General features: G+C 46.0%; 1 protein-coding gene across 1 annotated transcript in view; it reads right to left on the bottom strand.

Annotated features, from left to right (window-relative positions):
* Positions 1 to 12,516, bottom strand: part of TBX20 (T-box transcription factor 20) — a 39,360-nt gene extending 26,844 nt beyond the window's left edge. The window contains exons 1-4 of the mRNA XM_005519054.2: positions 12,318 to 12,516; positions 9,945 to 10,179; positions 8,392 to 8,556; positions 3,117 to 3,225 (exon numbers count right to left, since the gene is read on the bottom strand). Coding sequence (XP_005519111.1) covers positions 3,117 to 3,225; positions 8,392 to 8,556; positions 9,945 to 10,179; positions 12,318 to 12,444 — 636 coding nt within the window. The 5' untranslated portion in view covers positions 12,445 to 12,516. The remainder of the gene's footprint in view (positions 1 to 3,116; positions 3,226 to 8,391; positions 8,557 to 9,944; positions 10,180 to 12,317) is intronic.
* Positions 12,517 to 21,709: the final 9,193 nt, after the last annotated feature.

Below are 21,709 nucleotides of genomic sequence, written 5' to 3'. Positions count from 1 at the left end.
TAGCATTACCATGTAAAGTTTTCTTTCTGAAAGCATGGGGTTCCTAACTTCTATCTAGTTGACCAAAAAAACTTGGGCATAACTCCTTGGAGTGTGTGGAGTGGATATTCCACACACCCTGCTTTCACAGTTATTTATTAAACATGTTCACAGCTTTGAGTTTGCTTTTGCATAGATTCATGTGTTTGAGTAAATGCCAAAATAACAATTACAATAATGTGTACACTCATGGTTCACCTCACCACAAATCAGAAATGATGGCACTCCAATGAAGGGCAATGAAACATCCTAAAGAAAGCACTCGATTTGAAAAATATCACTAAAAACTGGGGGAAAATGTCACATTCATAAATATTTCACAGTCAGGAAAATGGCAATTACTTGCTTGGCTGTAAAAATCTAGAGATAGGAGTCATTTCCTTTCTCTGGTAAGGATATCTGAAAGTTTTTCCATGGAGTGAGCTGTATGCCATGCACACAGAGATAAGACTTGTGCCTGGGGCTTGGGGAGAATATGTGCATAACTCTGGGGTTACAAATACTGCTGAAGGTACACATCAGAAATGCTTGCCAACTCCAAAAGTCTCGGAACACGAGAAAACAAACATATGCTAGAACAAACAAATGCCTCTCTTCTCTACAGATTCCTTTTCAGGAAGTGAACCACCCTGCAAATAAACCACAATTACCTTAACACCCCAAACTGTCTTCTGGATGGTGAAGAAAGCAAGCAACTAGAACAAACTGGAATTAGGTTGGATTCATTTTCCATACCTGTAACTGGTATTTAAAGGCGTCATCCAAACTTCCTCAGGAACCAACACACCTTATCGAATATAATTTAAAAGTGAAGACTGGCTCTTTCAAACTGAAGGGAGAGATTTTAGGAGGTGTTTCAATTCTCCTCTTCTCTTCATACACAGGAGATTGGAAATGCCATGGGCCATAGCACAGTGAATCCTCCTTAAAGGCTCCAGAGGACTGATTTCATCCTTAATTCTACTGATCATTAAATGATGGCATTTTCATAGCTTCAGTAAGGCAGCACGTAAAACCTGACGTCCTCATTTGGAACATAAACCCCCCACAAAATATTTAAAAGAGAGTGCTCTGTGAAGGGGTAACACCTGTCACTCAAATCTCAACACAGGATCAAGACTTCAGGGCTTATCCTTAACTGAACACACAAAACTTTCCATTGTCCTTGGCTGTCCAGAGCCTTTGTGTAAAGAATGGGATCAACCTCTGCTTCTCCGGAAATTAATGGGAAGGCGCATCTCAAACACTACGGATCATTTTCTCCTGCTGCCTGTATTTGAGACGATTACATCTTCTTGCTCTGCCACATGTCTCTATTCCCGACAGCTCCTCAGACCTACTTCTTCTTCCTACTCCTCTGGGCTTCTGGGAACTGCAGCTCTCCTAACTAGCTTGCAATATACTGCTGCGAGCCCTTTATTAGAGGCACACATGGCCCCTGTTATGATGAAAAATGCTTCTTTTTAAGTGCTCACGTATACTGCTCTATCATCACTCGGTGATAGAGCCCACAAATCTTCAGCTTTGCCCTTCTACAGATTATGAAATAAAAGAGAGGAAAAAAGCAAAACCATTCTCCGCTAGTCCTGAAGGGAACAACGGTGGGAGCTGGGTTCAAGAACAATATACCGACATATGGATCTCTACAAAAGAACAACACAGAGGCATCTATCTGGGCTTTCTTTTGTTTATTTGTTTGGGGTATTCAGCTATTTTTGATGCTGTTATTTCCAAGATGTATTTTAAACGAGCATGGCTGTGGTTCAATTCTCAGTTTGTGAAATGAGTGAAAATTCTCTTTTGGATGAGAAACATTTGCACAGAGCATAGCTGAGACAAATGGCCACTGTATCCCACAGTCCAGGCAACAAATACCACACTAGGGACTTCTGATACATCGTATTCTGCAATTATTCAGCTGAACGAATTCATTACCCCTACCCATGCTTTAGAATTCAAAATCATTCCTCTCTTCCCAACACCTCATTTACTAACACTGTCTTTATACTTGTTCTTCTGAACTTCCCCGTTCTCAGCCAACAATCCTTTCAAATCCATCCCCTTGCTCCTTCTGCCTTCCCTGAAAGACTCACCAAGCCCAGAGGCAACAATTTTAGCCCTTTCTTTGAAATATGGAAGCTCTACCTAGACATTCCTGTACTTTATAGGTACTTTTATGGAGAGAACAGGACAGACAATACCTATTCTTACCACCTACCACTGGGTAGTCAGATAACTAAAGGAGTTGTCCCCACTGATGGAGCATAGCAGGAACCCATGGCAAGCACCTCTCAATCCTATTTACCATCTTCCAGCCTCAGGACTTGTGACAACAAACTGGCACCAATCTGGGACCTGTCTCCTTCAGAGGCCCAAGCCCACCCTGTGGCACCTTGACTTGCAGTTAGCCTACAGTAATTTCAAGGGCAATTGAGGCACATTTATGTTTTATAATTCAATAGACCCAGCTTTGGTGTCAGGTCAGTATTTGCTTCTGACTCTGAGCCCATACTGCCACAAGTCTGGAAGTAAAAGAGCTGTTATTGACAGACCCAACCCTAACAGGTGGCCTGAAGTGACCTGTAGGGAGCTTCCAAGCACCTGGGTTTGCTGGCCACAGCATGTGGCAGAGCATACTGCCAAGTCACAGCAAAATGCAAGCAGAAGCACAACAAAAGGCTCATCTACCTTCCTTGTACCCCTTGCTCTGATGCTCAGCTCCACCCTGAACTTGCCCCTGATGGATGTTTTGCCTCTAATGGAAGTAGAAGCATGATTTGAAACACTGAACCAGGTTCTACCTTATGAAATATTACAGAAAACCCTGACTTGAAAGCTGCCTGTTCCTCAGCAACAAAGGAACCCAAAAGTACCCTTAAATGTGTTAAACCAAACACATTCAAGCTTTACACAACATCTTCCACCACTGTGGTATGAAGGGCTGGCTAAAAAAGGCATACCATGGGGGCCACGGCAGCCTTTCCCCATGGCAGTCTCTCTCCCATTTAGCCCTGTGGCACAAGCAAGCAATTCCTTGGTTTATTTCTTTTCCCTTTCCCACCCATAGAGCTACTCACATGGCCATGCTGATCCAGCTCATTGTTGGTGAGTTTGACTTTTTCAAAGGACACCATCTGCTTCAGCAGTTGCTCTCCTGTGAACGGGGAATCAGGGTGCACATACAACCTAAAAAACACAGGGAAAATGCCTGCTCAAAATAAAATCTCTCCTCTGGGCTTGTGTGCTTGTGGGCACCAACTCTGTATGAAATTAAAATGCACATATCATTTTGCTTTCAGGATATGCAGTGTTTTCACAGGCATGGACTTCCGGAGAGCTTAGGATAATACAAATCTGCTGCTAGAACATGACACCATCTCCCCCCAAATAAATGAATTCCTGAAATAAAGTTATTCATGAAGGACAGTAAAGCAGTAAAGCATTATTTAATTCACTGGAACATAATTGAGAATCCTGTGTCTGAGTGCTAGACTGCTCCTTAACCATACTTATTATTTTATCCCACTATCTAAAATGGAAACATTAACATTCCCTGTTGTGTCTTTTCCCAAATGAAAAATTGATCATGTCTTTCCCCACAGCTGTACTAACAAGCACTTAAAATAACAATGACTACAACTCCAAGAGAAAAAACATGGTGTCATTACAGAGATAATGGGGGAATGCAGATAAAAATGCATTTTTCTTTATATGTAACATTAAGCCGTGATAATGATTTTAACCTGCACTCGATCACACATTCGCTGTGGTGACGTCTGTTTATAAGAGGTTGAAGGCTGCAGTCCAACACAGTGGTCTGACATGAAAAATCAGTTGCAGCTCTGCTATTAACAGTCCTACACTTGGGAAATTAAGCAGAAGGAAAGGAAGCAAGAAGACATGCAGATACAATGATATATACATTATGACTACACTAATTACAAGTGCCATGCTATTTAAGAGCAATGATTTTATAGGAATAATGTATTGCTGGAAATTATGAACTCAACTGTTCTTTTGTGATGGCAAATTAAAAGATGGACTAGACCTTCAGCTAGTGCAAGCCAGCCCTGTTTTGCTGCTGTCTGTATTGGTTATCGCTCACTGAGGGCCTGACTCTCATTTTGGGTGATGTCTTTAGCCACACAAATTACTTTCTTCCATTAGGTGGGTGGGGCAGCACTGAGCTGCTAGGTTAGGAAGATAAACATTTGTCCTTGTTGTTGAGCTACGATTTTAGAATGGAAAAAACCACTAAATGGTGGGGCGTAACTCTCCAGTAGAGCATGCTGATCCCTAATCAAGGAATGCCCATAGCAAAGACACTGGGGAGAATAGCCCTGTTGCTCAGAGAGGAAGAAGATTTGATCCTGTATTCTGTTTTTGCCAGCAGAATCCCCAAGACACAGTGAAACCAAAGTTTTACCAGCACAGCTCGCCTCAGATGTGCAGGATGTTTTCCTTACATTGATCCAAAGCACAGCTTGGCTGCTCTAGCTATGTCCATGGGAGGGATGCTGAACCAGGATTCCTGTCACAATAAAATATTCCTAGCATGCAGGCGTCCTCACTGCTATCAACTCTGCTGCTTGCATTGCAAAGCTCTTGAAAAATGATGATGTATCTGAAATACCAAGACCTAGAATCATGCTATGTCAAAAGAATCTTAGCTATCATGAAAATTAGCTTTGTCTTCCTCTAAAAACTGTGAAAATGTCAATATTTAGAACCCTGAATTAGAGAAGGCAAAACAAAAAGTTCCAAAGATGCCCTGCAACTTTTCAGCCAGCCTCTTGTGACTTTTTTTTTTTCTTTTTTTGAGCCCGACTCCTAATTTTGAATGCCTGGATAGCTAATAATGTTTACTGTGAGCACAGCGTCAGACTCAGCAAGGTTTGGCTAATTGGGACCAAGATGCCAAAGTATTTCAAATATGTGCAGGGAATGAGTAAAGAGCTCCCTGTGCTGAAAAGCTGAGCACAATTGTTTTACACCGTCAATGGTTAATGCTGGGCACTGCTTTAAAACTACCAAGTGCCTGTAAGCAGAGTGCTAAGAGGAAGGTCACTGAAGGATGGGCACCAGAATGTCAATTACTGAAAAGCAGTAACAGACCTTACTTTTCTTTACCCATTTGCTACACCCCAACAATCCCACTGCAACCCGGGGTTCCATCTGGTGACCTAAACTTATTTCCCACACTTCTCCCACAGCCAGAGCTTGCACACCTCGGGGAAGAGTGTTGAGCACTTGACAGAGTGGTTTCTGAAGCAGAAGTTGGCAAGACCAGGAGTGAGCACGAGCAAACAGGCCAACAAGATAAATGTGCACATTCCAGCGCGGCACACGAGGCTCTCCCAGAAGTTTGTCTGGTATCTGCTGCCTAAGGCCAGCCAGATGTGAGGGGCTCCTCGCTTCGATTCACAAAGGATTTAGGAGCCATATTTGGATGTGCATTTGCTCTGCAGTATATAATGTTTCACGATATAAGCAAGGTTTGGGTACTGCTTCTTTCTTGTGTATTTTGGAATGCAACACCGCACTCCCTCTATTTAGTTTAACAGCTGGTCTGGTCCCATAAGCCCCATGCATGCTATTTTTATTTACCATAATGTCTCAAATAATTTTCAAAATATAATACCTTTTAAAGGTTTCCTGCCTAGAGTTCTCCATATGTCTGTAAACATTAAGTTCATTAAACAAATTATTGAGACAAATACAGTTTAAAAAAAAATAGTAACAAAATTTTGAGTGAAAGAAATGAGGCAAAAATGGAAGAAGATCAAATAAAGGTACATGCTGAAACTTACTGAACTGATGTTTCACACAGTCTTAACAATGTGGAAGGCAAACACAAAATATCACATAGAAACTCTATCCCCAGATACCACTTTAGAAGATTTACAAAAGACTTTCTGAAAAGTATTTTTATTTAAGTGTTCATTGCAACATAAACTTGTTCATTGCAACATAAACTTGTCTTCAACATTGACAGCAGGAAGACAAGGATAAAACTGGTTTTAATAGAAAGTTCCCTGAAGGGCTTATCTTTCAAACAGAATCACAGAATACTTATTAATTTGAAAAAAAAAAACAAAAACCAAAAAAAAAGCCCTACAAAACTGTTGTGATGTTGAAAGTTATTTTTATAATGGAAAGAGTAAAGCCATTGAACTGGTTCAATCCTGCAAAGTCTTACACCCAGACACAATGCAACTCATGAATTATACTGTGCCTGGGCAGAGGCAGGCAGTGATGTGTGTGGGGAGTAAGTACCTCATTACCAGTGCCCAGACGCTAAACACACACACACACCTCTCTGATGCTCCTCAAGCAGGGAGAGCTAAAACCCTGTGTTTGGAGGACAAGAAATCATAACTTTTTTAAAGGCTTCTGTTACTGGAGCAGGACCAAACTTGTTTCAAGATGGAAGGAGAACTACTTTTAATCTGTTCAAGCAAGACTGAGGCCTCCCACCTGAAAAGATGCGTTAACACTCTAGAAGAAGCACTGGTAGTGCAAACACTGGCACGCTGAACTTCTTGGCACCCTTTTTCTCATCAAAGTATAAGGAGGAAAAAGTGCATGAATGATCAGAGATCAATAGTCTGTTTAACTAAGCATCCTGCAACTGAGGCAGGAAAGGTGTACATTCACACACAGGAGCAAACAATCCTGAAAATGTAACAGCAGACACATGCATTTGCACATAAGGACACTGATCTGCTGGGGACTCACAAAGTTACCACAGTACAATAAAAATAACTATTAAACTTCAAGAAGGTTTTTTCCAATACTCAGTAAGGCAATTGTTAATTATTCCAGTCTCTTGTCTTACGTTCTAGTATTTCCTTGTTGAGCGAGTCTATGCCAGAAAGAATACCAATTAGAAATCTATTTAAAGGTATCCCAAAAGGGGCGTGAACAGAAAAATAAGAAGGGGGAAACCCTGCCTTAAAACTATTTCTGTTCTTCTGTTATTTCTTCTTTTGATGCTGACTCCTTTGGAGCAGGATCAGTGTTTTCTCTTTGGGTTTTGATCAGTGCCTATTACAATACGTCAAACGAAGCCCTCAGACGTTAACCACACTGCAAGAAGGAGTTTTTGGCCATGAAAATAAAGCAGACATAACTCCTAGGTTGCTGTCTTTAATCACAGCTTCTCAACTTGCGCTTTTTGTTTGTTTACTTCCCTGAACAGCCTTCCAGAGATCACCAGTCACCAAGATTTCAATTCAATGATTTATATAAGGAAATCATGCAGAATTTGGTGCCTATACTTGCACACCAAAAAAAATTGTTTCCATTTCTTGTGTTTCACTTATAGTTTCTTCCCCTGTAATAAGCAAGTTCTTAACCCTGGGCTAAGCCACCTGGAGCAGACCTGTGTTCCTGTGCAGAGCCCTCTGCAAGAAGATTCTTTGAAGCCAGAGAGGCATCCGCGTTATTTCCATATCTCCAGCTCTGACTCAGCAAAGCCTTTCGACATGTGCTGCAGTCTTACTGGACTTGGGGACTGAAGTAGGTACAGAAGTGCTGGGCTGAACACGATGAAGTGTGGGTCTCCTCTGAAGTGCCCTCCCACTGTACAGCCCAGCCCTGCAGCCTCAGTTGCCCAGCGCTTAAAGGAATCAGTCATTAATTACATTAATGGAATGACTTTAGAAATCAAATTTCTGAAGCATGTTTCTGTAAAGAAAAGGGAATTTATTTTACAGAGGGCTTTTTTCCTAATGTCTCATAATATTTCATGATTTCTTAATGAAAAGAAAAGTAACTGTGCCGAGAAACTGTTTTGTACTTTGCCTGCTGCCCAATAGATGATTAAAATCAAGAATAAAATCATTGGTTAGCAAATGCTAACCTATAAATGCTGGATATGTTACAGAAATAATATAATTTCAAGCATAAACAGCAATGAGCTGCAATTTATTTCTACTCTGGCTTGGCTGGTGGTGCCTGGATTGCTTTGAATTATGAGGTCAAATATTGGGGAGGCAAATCCAAGAGACAAATCAATTCTATTTCTTTTTAAAGTTTTCTTATCTGAATCATGACAAACTCCATTTAACACAAACAAACAAACAAACAAACAATAGATATAAAAGAACTCTTAACCAAATTCTGCATATCTTGGAATATTCAGCATAAATCAAACCTCAAGCAGAGATTTGAGGCCAGATTCTGCAACACAAAAATTGTAATCAGAGTTTTGTAACCAACTTTGTTGAACATGGACTCAAAATCTCAGAGTAATGTTTGTAAACAGAATCAAAAGATAATACAAGATATTTTTTGGGAAAAAAAAGGAAAAAAAAAGATAAATAGAAGACCAGCAATAAATCTACAAACCTTGCAGGGAGAGGAGGGTCAGCTTTTCCAGCCACTAACCAGGAAGACCTGTGGTAGGCATATCTATATCTTTTATTGTCCACAGGAACTATATCCATTAACACAATATACTTCGCCTCAGGATCCACTCCTGAGAAAGAAACCCTGATCGTAGGAAACATTCTCCTGAAAAAAAAGGGAAAATCAGAAAATAAATATTTGGGCAAAATCAGAAATAAGAGAGCATTTGAAAAGCTGTTAAAAGTAAGAATTATATTTAAATCCCCTAAAAATCTTAGGGCATCTATTGACTTTAACATAATGGGAGTTAAATCTTGTGTCTCTCTAATAAAGAGGAAAAAAGAGTTAAATCTTGTGTCTCTCTAATAAAGAGGAAAAAAGCAGCTTGAAATCGAAATGATATTTGGAAGCAAAAAGAAAAATATGGCAAAGGTGATAAAGTAAAGGAGAAATATACTATTTCCTGTTAAAAGTACACAACGATGTCAGCAAATAGTTGTAGCTAAAGTACAGATATTTAGAAACTTGAATTTTCTTTTCATTATTTATTTTTTACAGGATCCATACTACTGTAAGGGAAATATTCCAGAAATTATTTCCGTGGTTATTCTCACATATTTAAATGAGTGTTTTCTTAAGCCTGCTCACAATGTTTTTGAACGGAATTTTCAAAAATAAAACATTTATTTTCTGTACGAAACTTTCAAGAAAACACAGTTTTAAAATATAAGTTTTTCGCATAGACCAGAAATAAAGAATTAAACAAACAAACAAATAAATAATTTTTTAAAAATAAAGAAATAAATAATTTTTGACGGTTTAAAATTTTGAGCCTTAAATTGCATGTTTTATATTTCATGTTTTATACCTATTCAAAAAAACCCCAAACATATACCTATAGAGCCCACCAGTTAGGAAAAAAACAAAACAACTTCAGGCAACTCCGTTAATAAAAAGTAACTTTGGGGATTAAAAAACTCGAAAAGACATTTGGCTCCTCCGGACTGTGTTTGACTGATCCAAACCCCACAAGCTATACTGAAGAAAACGGCATAGCTCGATGTAAGAAGAAAGCCTGAATTCTTTTGCGCGTTTTTGCAAGAGAGAAAAGAACAAACTAAACCGAGCTCTGACAGAATCGCGACCCCTCGTTTCCCTCGGTCTGTACCAACCCAGCGCCTCAAAATCACCGCGGGATTTTAGTCACAAACCTGATTATTAGGGAAGCGCCACGTCTTCCCTGCAGCCAGGATGGCGGGGATGGATTTGAGCCTGCCCCGCCGCAGCGCACCGCACCTCGCTGCCGGCCCCGGCCGCTTCTCCCTCTGCCCCAGCGGGGCTCCGCGCACCGCACCCCCAGCGCCGGGCTGGGCCCGCCGAGGGGCTGCGGCAAAACGGGGCTTCACCCTCCTCCTCCGCGCCTTAACCCAGCCGTGCCGTTTTCCCCATACAAAAGAACTGCGGGGACTCGCTAACTTTGACGTTTTTACCCCCGTCCAAAGCCGCTTTTCGAAAGATGCCCAGAGGGCATCCCCGGGGCTGCCCAGCCTTACCTCCCGGATTTGGTGATGATCATCTCGGTACCCAGCTCATGAAACTTATCCCAGAGCTCTTTGGTCTCCAGGCTGCAGGAGATTTTGGCCATCTCCTCGCTGGGGATGATGGGGGTGGTGGGGATGAGGGGCTCGGTGCACAGGGAAGAAGGGCTGCTGCTAAAATCCCCGTGAGGATCCAGGCTGGATAAATCACTCAAAGGCTGGGCGCAGGAGGATTTCTCAACGAATTGTTCTGCAGGGTTTGAAGAAATAGAGAGAGAGAAAGAGAAAGAGAGAGAGAGAGAAGATTCAGCCAGGACAACGCGACCACCAAGACAAGCTATTTTAAATATATGTATATATATATATATATATATATATATATATATATATATATATATATATATATTATATATATAAGGCATTTATCGTTCAACTGCCCCAGCACACCCGCAGACCCGGCCGATTCTTTAAGCGTCCGCTCATCATTTGCGGGCAGCGGTGGAGATTTTCGGAGATGAGCTCCGGAAGAGCCCGGAGCGGCGCCACTCCCCAGAGGCGCACCGGGAGAGCCACCCGGGTGGCGGCGGGAGCAGCGGGGCCCCGGCCTCACCGCCCGGCTGTGATCCCGCTCCGCTGGGCAGAGCCAGCCCTGCGCGCTGCCCCCCCTCCAACAGAGGGGATCCACGGAAAGGTCACTAATTCTCATTAAAACGGGAGCGTTGGGCGCCGAGGGGCTGCTGAGGGCCAGGGTCACGCTGGGGAACCACGGGAGGCTGCTCCTGGATTGCGCCGCTGTCAGAGAGCGCAACGCGAAAGGAGCCCGAGCGCGGCCGCGCAGCCTCCGCGCTTCCTTCACGGGGAAGCGAACCCCAAATACTAATTAAACAGCGGGCACGGACTCACCCTCCCGGAAAACTGGGTCTGCCTTTCTCACAGCCGGTTTGCTGACACTGAGCCCGCTCCTTTGGAGAAACAGGCTCCGGGGGAGCTGCGTGTGGCCGCGCACCGTGCGCGGGTGCAGTGGCTGCTGCCGACGCTGGCTGCCCGCCGCGCCTGCCTCCCGCCGGCGCTGCCGCCCACCCCCGCAAGCCCCGGGAGGCTCCGGGCGCTTCAGGGGCTCCGCTGGGAGTTTCGGCCGGAGGCGAGGCCAGCAGGCAGCGGGGCTGCGAAGGCTCTGCCCGGCCCCGAGATGCGGCACCGGGACGCGGCGACGGATCCGCCGCCCGGCGCCAAAGAACGGGAGGAGCACGAACGCGCCCTGGCCCTCCAGGGAAAGGTTTTGCCTAAAGCTCCAGTTAATAAAAACAGAGTCACAGGCAGTCGTTTTGATTTTTGGTTGAACGACATGAGGGAAGGGCTTAAAAAATTTTTCAAAAGTTAAATTAGAGTTTTCAGAAAAAAAAAACAAAACAAAACCAACACCAAACAAACAACAAAACAACAATCCCCAGTAAGTTTAACACAAGCCCATGTAAATACGCCTACCGGGAATACTACAACATTCCCGGCCTACATTAGCGCCCAGACTTAAAACTGAAGTTCACAATGAATCCCTAAACTATGTGAAATCTTTTGAGACAGTTGATTAGGTGCAGCAGACACTGAGGAGCTGCCTTTTCTAAATTCTTTTAAGATTGAGTGTAATCCTGTTCATTGGCGCCCTGAAAGCTTAACACATATTTTGTAGTTTTCTGCGAACTCCTGGATACACGTAAGGATGACAAACCCCAGAATCTTGGAGAGGGGGAGGAAGGGAAGATGTTAATGGTTTTTAAAAGCTTTTCAGGATTCTGAATCGAGGCAACCAAATAGAAGCGGAATCGCTTTCCCGAAAATCGCAAGCGCTTACAAAAAAACTCCCGGTCTGTGTAGAGCAAAACAGCCCATATGAGCCTACATCGAGGAACTGTGGAGTGAAGGGATTTTCAGTTCTACACACAAGTTTTTCTACCCCTTGTAAGTCTAGGTACGACAACGGGAAGTCTCTAATTTGACTTCAGAACCAGGGTGGATTTGCAATAAATATTTAAGAGATTAATTTCATGTCAGCGAAGAGAAATTGAACTACCTTAGAGCGCGGAATTATTCTAGAAATGGCGAAGCTGAATGAATAAGAGGCATAACTGAAACTGGAGGAATTTAGGAAACTCTTTATGCTATAGACAGCCTCGCCTAAAAACGACCGTGGGTGATGAAGGCACTCAACCTTCAAGATTAGGTGGTGCTGCTTTTCCCTCTGCAGGGGAAACCTTCGGGCAGGGGGGACGCGCCGCTGCCCGTCCCCGCTGCCGGAGAGCTGGAAGAGCGAGCCAGGGCGGACAGGGACAGACGGACGGACTGGAGCTCCGCACCCCACGGACACCGGCGGTCACCCGCGTCCCCACTCACCCAGAGGCTTGATGGTGCTCTCGGGGGACTCCTTGTCCTTGGAGCTGCCGCTCGACATGAGGGCGGCGATGGAGAAGGCGTTGGCCCTGGAGGAGAGCTGCGGCTTGGGGGGCGGCGTGTACTCCATGGCCACTGTGCGGGGACTCGCTGCGGCGCTGCCCGGACGGGGCGGGCAGGAGGACCGGCCGGGGATGGCGGAGCCGGGATACCGGGAGCGCTCTGCTCCCGGCGCCGCGCGCTCCCCCGCCTTAACTCGGGGCCGCGGAGATCCTATCGGGCGGCGGCCAATCGGCGCCGGGACACGTCAAGGGCCCCGGCCCGGCCCGGCCCGGCCGCGGGGGAGGGGGCGGAGGCGGGCAGCAGCAGCAGCAGCAGCAGCAGCAGGAGGAGGAGGAGGGACGGACGAACGAACGGACGGAGGGAGGGAGAGAGGGGAGGCAGGGAGAGAAGGGGAGGGCTCTGCCCGCCCGCAGGGTGGGGAGGGGGCGGCCGGCCCTCGGGACGGCTCCCCGCAGCCGCTCCCCTTTAGGGCACCCCAACCCCGCTCCCCGCAGGGGCCCCGGCTGAGGTTCGGGGAGCGCCCTCCGCTCCTCTGAGCCCCGCGGGCGGGAATGGGAGGGCAGGCCGCGCGGCGGGGATGCTCCCGAGAAGGTCCCTAGGCTATTCGCTTTTCCTAGGCGAGAAACGGCGGAGAAGCGCTTGAAAGGATGAAATGTAATTGTGGATTTTTCTGATGCGTGTGTGTGAGTGTCAATTTTCTCTTTTACATTCAAATATTAAATGACCACAACTTTCAAAGCAGCTATTTTCGTCGTTGCCTGCTTTCTGTTGGGACAGAATGTTCCTTAAGGCTGATCGTGCCCTTGGTTTTCCTGCACCGGATCCCAAATATTGTCATCCCGGTGAGAGGTACTCGCCCCCACCGACTCCAGGTGAGACCCTTGCAGCACTCCCTTCTAAGCCAAACCAGTGCGTGGGCCGCTGATCGCACAGTTTTCCTCAAATCCGTTCCAGCGGCTGCACCGAAATAAGTGGTATTGATCAATCACGTAAGACAGAGAAAGTCGGGAAGGGCTGATGGTAGCTTTTTCCAAGGCGGTGATTTAAATAAGCTGATCACCAGTACTCTTTCACACATCAAATGTAAACATATTCTCTTGAATAAATTAAATAAAGCAAAGAGGTGCGTTTGATTAAATTCCTTTAAATAAAAATAACACTGAAAATATTTACTCGCTAGAACGACTCACAAGAGGACGTGCAAGCTTGTCACTGAAGTTCCGCCTTTTAAACCTAGAACAGAATCCAAGGACTCTTATTATGCAGGCTCTTGCCAAGAGCCATACCCGGTGTCACCCTCGTTTCTACGACTCTTAATTAATTATTATGGACAAAGAATGATTTGGGTCACCCTCCCCAGCCAGTGGAGTGGGGAAGACGAAACATTGCTTCATCGCCTTGAGATCGGCGAGAACCAACTGCAGCTTGCCCTTTCGTTACCTGAATTTCCTAACAGACAGAATATCTATCGCAAACGGGACGTGAATATTTAGAAGCGCCTAAAGAGTCTGGCTGAAGATTTCGGCGTGGCCCACAGCGGTCCGGGGCCCCGGTCTCGCCTCAGGCATTAGTGGGAGGAGAGGGGCGAAAGGGGAAAGCCCAGCCTGTCCCGCGGCCGGCGAGCTGCGAGGGTCAGCTCACGAAGCATCGCCTCTTGCTTGACACAGGGAAACACAGACGAGAAGTTCTGCCGACATCAATCTTATAAAAACAAACAAAAAGTCCCCCCAACACTTTACCGCTTTATCCCGAGGGACATCCCACCAATTATGGGTCCGGTTTCCCTATCCGACAGCCCCGCTCCTGGGACCCCTCCCTGCGAGAGGAGGTGGGACGGGGGTCCCGGCCCTGCGCTCCCTTGGCCCTACCTGAAAAGCAGGGTCCGGCCTGCCTGAAAAGAAAGACGAAAGAGGGTACAAAGAGCCGGGGAAGTTATCCTCTTCACCTTTCCTCTGGTGGTAACAGGGATGCCCAAGTCTCTTTTGGTTTACTACCTACTGTATGCACCGCGCAAGTAAGGAGGATAAGAAAACCCACAGGTTAAAACCCGTCAAAGTAACAGCGCAGATCCTAAAAAAAACCCAACAAACTAAAAAACCCACAACAACAAAAACCCCACAAGGAAACCCAAACAAAAAAAAACCCAACCACAAAAAGCAACCAACCCAAAACCCCAAAAACAACCTCTTTTTTTCCCTTTCTTATTTCCCCTAGCAGTGGGGTCGTAACATACCTGTCCCTAGCAGGGGCTCCCCGCTCCATCGGGGCTGAGGGGAGAGGGGCGGTGGGGCTGTGGATATTTCTGTGCGTCCGTCTGGGAAACACCGGCAGCTGAGGCAGCTCCGGACCGATTTCTGCTCTCCCTCTCCGCGGGATTTCCAGTCCCGCAGGGCGAGCGGTCATTGCCCTGGCCCGGGGGAGGACTCGGCCGCGGCGGGGGGAAGCGCTGCGCGGTGAGCGGGGCACGGCGCACCCGGGCGCGGAGGGGAGCGGAGCAGGGGGCGAGGAGGAATCGAGGCCGCGGCGAGGCCGTGGAGCTGGGACGGGGCTGCCGGTCACCTCCGAGCAGGACGTTTCACCCCGGGGAGAGGAACTGGCTTTGGGGACCTGTGGGTGTCTGCTCGTACCTTGGAGGTAAAATAAAAACGGGATGGAAATAAACGAGGAGCTTAGTTTTATTTTATTTTTAACGGGTCCGTCCACACGGGATGGCTTTTCTTTTGCTTGGTTAAGCCATGCAATTTTTTGCTCTACCCCATGAAAATCTTTATTTTTTTAAGTTTTTTTTCCCCCTCGCTCCGCCTCCGATAAGGAAATGAGCCTTGTCTAGACGCCCAGAGCACCCCCTCCTCTCCCGTGGGCAGGGAATGGGTCTCAACTCCGGCCGCCTAATCCTCGCTACGTCTCCCTCCCCCGCCGGGGCCGAGCTGGGGAGACACGGGGATCAGACAACACTAGTATGGAAAGTGTGAGAGCCCGGCTTCCCTGGGCTGCTTTGCCGTCCCTGCCCTTAGCCCTCTCCGGCGACGGGCCGGCTTCCAGAGACCAGGGGGTGGCAGGGGAACGCACCACTAACCCAAGGCTCTTGATGCCTCTCTGCTTTCCCAACCGAGTGGATGTATTTAAAAACGTCCGTGCGCTCTTCCCAGGGGATGCGAACCGGAGCTGCCAGTCCCCGCCGCACCCAGGCAGAGCGGCTGTCACCACTGTACCGACCCCCTCCCGAGAGCAGAGTTACCAACCCTGCTGCTCCCCAACAGGGCAGTTACCTCGTTTGAACCCGTTTCAATTAAATCCTTCCTTACTGTTTATCCGAATATAAAGAACACGCAATGTACACCGCAGTTTGTTTTTAATCTAGCAAATCCATGTGTTTATCGCTGTTGTCAGCCTGCTGTGGCAGAGACATTTCATTAGGTTTCATTATTCTTTCAAAATACTTTTTTTCCACCGCCTTTCTTTACCTAAAACGCTCCTTACTCTCTTGTGCACCACGAAAAACAGCGTGCGGTAATCGCTGCACACCTCATCGCGCTCGTTCTGTTCCCAGCTTTAATCAGGATTAGGTCTCAGTTTCGCCTTCAGGTTTCAAACTGCTCCCCTTGCAGCCTGCCTCCAAAACCCCTCTCTGATCCCTGAAAAGCCAAGGAGAAAACTCGATCCGGAGAAAACCATGAGCACCGCATCTTCCCGGCCCTTTCCTCACCTAGACAAAATCACGACGGGAACGACACACGAGGAACAGAAAACCCGCAGAAACCCGCCGAGCAATCCCAAAACCCCAGTCCAGAGGGTGGTTTCAGGTGCGCCTTCTCTTGTGCGACAAGAGCTCCTACGCTGCGCGTTTCTGCGCTGCCGCGCAGGCCCCGCCGGCTGGCGGGGTGTGCGGAGAGAGGCGCACACAGGGCGAGGAACCATGCTCAGGTTTTAAGCAACTCTTTCGCATAGGGGGTGAGGGGCCTTGCCCTTTTACTTTTTTTTTTTTTTTTTTTTTTTTTTTTTGTTCCCGCAAAATCCCCCACGCCGCAGAGACAAATCTGTGCTGCGGCAGCCGCGGGGCTGCGCCCCTAATACGGGCCCGGCACCGACCGAGCTGACACCCGCTCTTCTCCCGGCTGTCCCTTGGGATAACCCGGCATGTGCATCCCATCCCTCCTCCTCCGTTACTTTCCCGTCTCCCCTCCGGATCCGTAGCCTGTGAGGAGGGCAAGGACCACATTTCCCTTTAATTAGGAGCCTAGGGGTGCGGGGTGCCGCTGCCGAGACCCTCCCTGCTGCCGTCCCACCCTGAGCGCTCCGGTGTTGCCCGGAGTGTGTGTCTGACCCTCCAGCCCGCACCCCCTCTCCAAGGTAACCTACTGCACTGCCTAGGGATTGAATTTCCTCCTGCCTCGGGAAGGAAGAATTAAAGTCTTTTGTTCTTTCTTATTTTTCACCGCTGTAGATGAAAACAATTTGTCCAGCATAAAGAATGGTGTTTATTCGCTCGGGCAGCGTCTCCAGCTCGTCCGTTCGTGCCTTGCCAGCGCTCCGCTACTTTTCAAAGCCGTGGCTACAGCGCTACCCGGCTCTGGCTCTGCTGCCCTGCGACCTCACAAGATTATCAACCCCGCTTTCAGGAGCTTTTTTTTTGTCCTCCGCTGCACGTAATTCTATTGCTCTGTCGGCCGGATTCCCTCTCTCTTTGCGCTCCCCGATTTCGGGGCAGACCCCGCTCCCAGCGCTCTTGCTGCGGCGGGGACGTCGCTCCCCTGCCTTCGCTCCACGCTCTTCACGGAAAGAGCCGCGCCAGCAAGGTACCCGAGATCCAATTTCACAACAAAAACATCTCAATGTCACCTACAGCGAGAAGGTGGCTGGCTTATTGGAGCAAAATGCGAGGCATTTTAAACCTATTAGGCATCTCCCAGATGCAAATCCAATGGTGGAAAGAGAAAGGCTCTATTAAGACCCGAGGGCTGACAATTAGATTATAGTCCAATTGCCAGTGGATAATGTGCTAAAAGCTTTCCCATTTAGTGTAACTCCTCGCTGAAAATTATTCACACTTTGCAGGCTGCCGCGCTCCTGAACGCGAGGCGTCTTTGTCCGCGGAGAGCGCGAACAGCCGGGTACAGCTCAACACAGACGCACGGACACACGGACAGACGCACACGCAGGAGGTCTCGCAGCCGGGAGGATCATTAAACACATCCTTCCCGACCCAGAGCCGTGTGGCAAATCTGTTTGTGGTCCAAGCCGGCGAGCGCACGCACAGCCGCTGCAAAGATGCCGCCGGGATAAGCGCATCCATAGCGCCTATTCCAAAGTGCCATACTGTGTGTGTATAGCGCGGTTCGTGTATAGCAGAGCTTGGAAGATCATCTAGCTCTCACACATCGCCGCATCAGCTGGACGCAATTAGATTTTAATGTCCCTTCACGTGCAGAAAATACACTCTTTTCTGTATAAACCTAAAGTTTATATTTAATGACAGCGATGACATTTTTATTAAAAATAAATATCCCACTTTGGGTACTCCACAGATTATTTTTTCGGTTTAAAACTGTCACTGGAAGCTGACGAAATTTTCACTAAGGGCTTGAACTCCTAACGCTCTGCAGCTATAATTTGAAGCACCACCAAGCAATATACGACTTTCGGATGTGATCATTTAATTCCAATATTGCAAAATCTTTGTCATGAGGTGAGCGGGTTCGCAGCCGCCGGTGCCGTGCCTGTCCCGGGGGACGTGGGGACTGTGAGCCTCCCTCCCCGAGGACGGGACAGGTTCTTTCACCCCCGGGAAGACGATGCTCCACGGCTGCCGGCCGGCACCACTTCCTGTCCCAGGAGAGTCTGTCCTGGACCAGAGGGCGGTGGAGGGAAAGGTTGGGCTCCCCATAGCGGGATGGGCTAGGCATAGGCAGCAGGGCCTTCCTGGCTCATTGAGGGAACTTCTGCCTCCTTTCATGTCGCACGTACCAAAAATCATGTGTCTTTGTGGTTTTTTTAAAGGCTTTTTAAAGGTATATACATATAAATCATTAACACACAAGATTGTCTTGCTTGTCTTTCCCAACATCACTTAATTGAAAACTAAAGCAAAACGACTCATCCCCCCCAGACACCCAGAACTGCCAGGACCTATGCAATGCAGACCAGGCTTGAAGGGACCAAGCACCAGCTTTGGATTTTGGGGCTTAAATCACACAGAAGTGTGATGAAAACCCACATCGTTAATGCTCTATTTTATACAACCATTTTATGCTCAATTCCAAATCAAAGTCCTTAGGAACCCGTCCACCTGTTTTGCAGAGTTAGAGGAAATATTAATTAAGTGGCAGAATTAAGCAGAAGGGCTGGCATGTTAGAAAGACACCTTTAGAAAAGCTCCTTCACAGGTCTTAGACAACAGAGGACACAGAATTGTCTGTCCAACTTCTTCATTGGGGAGAACTACATTTCAATGGCTTGGAACAGAAACTGTTTGTCTGGTTTCTTTACACAAAAAGTATTATTAATTTCTTTACTCACAAAGGGTTTTAGAACATTTCAAAATTTTATAAATCATAAAATGTGACTTGTTTACTTAGGAGATGGGAATATTATTCAAGATAAACAAAATGTGCCTGTGTGTACACTTTTGTATACACATACATACATCTGTAGTACCATACACTTAAACTTGCCCAGTGCTTTTCTTAGTTGTCTTCCATGAAACAATACAAGAAAGCCACGGTCTGCCACAGCACAAGATTTACTGTAAGCTGAAACCACTGCTTTGGACCAAAATTTTAGTGGAAAACAAAACTTCTTTATTTCAGTTCTCATTTTAAAGACATAAAAATTCATGCCAATGATATGGAAGCAGTTTGCTGGAGCTTCGGAAAAATCTCTTCTAGTTCCTGACTTTTGAAGTGTTACTGGAGTCAAGATATCGTGACAGGCACATGTATGTCTGCCTATTTGTCTGTCCTTGAGATAGGATGGAGCTTCTTGACTTTCACCTTGATGATGGAAGTCAAGATGCAGCTTCTGGCAGACTGCAGGGATATGATGGCTCCCTCTCCTTTGATCAGGTACAGTGGTCCTCCTGAAATTTTGGGCTTGTAGTCTTCAGGAAAGCTGCCACTCACATTGTTTGTTGGTTAAAGTAAATCTCTGGCTAGTGTGTGACTTGCTTGTGAAGTTGAACACCTTGGAAAATGTTCCTCAAGCTCCTGAAACAATATTTCTTTTTTTTTCTTGCACCTCTGGCAGATATTTTAATTGAAACACTTTTATTTTCATTTTCTTTCAGGCCTTTTTGTCTTTTTCCTCATTTCATATTTAATTTTAATTAAAAAGTAATAAATCAGAACTTTTGAGCTTTATTAAGCAAGTGAGATTTAAATAGCTGATCTATTTGCTGTTGGTTGGAAATTGCCTGTTTAAGGAATACTAATAAACAATAAATTGTCAATTTAGAACAATTTTAACTAAATAAAAAAAAACTCAAGGAGCATTTTTTGGTTAAAAAAATCATGAGACTTTAGATAGCACTAAAGATGACCATGTGAACATTAATGAGAAAGGGCAAATTTCTCTCTTTGCAGCCCTTGGATTGGTAGGAGAGTTTCAGAGCTGCCTGTAATGGCAACATGAAAATAGGAATAGTGGGAAATGCTGTGAAGAATAGAAAGCTCAACAAGTAAGAGAAAAAAAAATCTGGCAAATGTTAAAACTTTGGTTTTTTTTTAAATAGAAGTGTCCACTTTGTGCTCGCCAGTTCGAGATGTCTTGGGTGTTATTTACTTCATCTAGATTTATAGTTCCTTGCAATTTTTTTTTTTTTTTTTTGTGCCTAAAGTTCTGTCCCAAAATATCCAAAGCTAAGGACCTAAAATTAGAGACTGCCTTTGAAACTGCTGATCTCTGCATATTTTCCCTCTGTGAACATACAGCAGTAGAATACGCCCAAAGACAACGAGTAAAGAAAATGAGTTTTGCTTTGAGGGCCAGAGGTAGAAAGCATTAAAAGAAGGCTATCAGCCACTTCACAAAAACTTCAGTAGTGGTGATTTTTCCATTTTTGCTCAGTGATGTATCTGTAATTTGCATTCACCTCTCCTGGTAGGTGTAAAGAAAAATGGTACTTAAAAAAAAAAAAAGGGAAAAAACGGAAATTCAAAGATAGAAATCAAGGAGGAGAAAGGTGAACTTAGAAAAAAAGAAGGTTTCGTTTCTGGCCTGGTGAGCTTGGAAAGTGAGAAGTGCTGTGGTTTACAACTCTCCCAGCTCTTGCAGAGCTTGTAACAGAGCGTGTGATACGGTCTAGGAGCAACACTGCTGTCACTGAAGAGCTGCTCCAGCAGCCTTCTGCTGCCTGAAGTCTCACAGCCATGATCACAGAAACCCAGAGGGTGAAGAGAGGATCCTGCTGCTGGACTCATGAGGCACTGCAAATGCCAGATATTTCTGGCTTATTTCCACAAGGTAAGGATGGAGGGAGAAGCATTCCCACACCATGGCATGGTGAAAGGCATTGCTTTTGCTTATTTTAACAGAAAGGGGAACAGGACTGGGGGTGTTCTGGCATAAAAAGGATTTTTTTTTTTCTTTAAGCCTGCAGTTTTGAAAGCATTCGGGATTAGGGTTTGAAAAACATATTTCAGTACCCATAACATACCGCTGATTTATCTGGCAACAGCTAAGCTCGCAGAGGGAAACTAAGCTTATTTGAAATAATGTGGTCGTAAATAACACGGGGGGAAAACAGTTCACAAGTTTGTGTAACTCCCAGCACACACTTTGCTGGAAGGCTGACACTGTGAGGGTTTTCATTTCAGCAGCATGAAGACAACCCTACGAGGTAAGCACTTCCTGCCCTGCCTGCGCAGGATTGCAGGAGAAGCCAGCTTGCTTCCATTAGTTATATCAAAGCGAGGAAACCAATCAACCTGGAATTTGCACCATAAAAAGTGGCTACAAGCCAAGTAGGTTGCCATCAGCTTTCAGGTGATCAGAGGTGAAATTATGGCCCCTTTAAAGTTAACAGTTCATTTAGCATGGATCAGAGAAGAGCTTGACCAATATTTCAGTTCAGCCTTACCAGGAATTTTTGGCTGGTTTTAGAGCTTAACTTATTGTTGACCATAGTACAGAATTCATGGTCGATCTTAAAACCTTCACCAACAAAGAGTGCAGTAATGAAAATACAAATCAATTAGGCTTCTGGGTGACACAGAAACTAGCATTGCCCTATGACAGACATGAGATTATATGAATTTATAGGAGATTATAACAGTTTATATTTAATATAGGCCAATGGGTAGTTTTTGTTAGTGAAGAACCTTTATGGTCTTGTAGTG

Source organism: Pseudopodoces humilis, chromosome 1, assembly GCF_049639895.1.
Source record: "Pseudopodoces humilis isolate 2021_Gansu_Grassland_sample_001 chromosome 1, ASM4963989v1, whole genome shotgun sequence".
Taxonomy (NCBI): Eukaryota; Metazoa; Chordata; class Aves; order Passeriformes; family Paridae; genus Pseudopodoces; species Pseudopodoces humilis.
The sequence above is the reverse complement of the archived record's forward strand: the minus strand, read 5'-3'. Positions and strand labels throughout refer to the sequence as shown.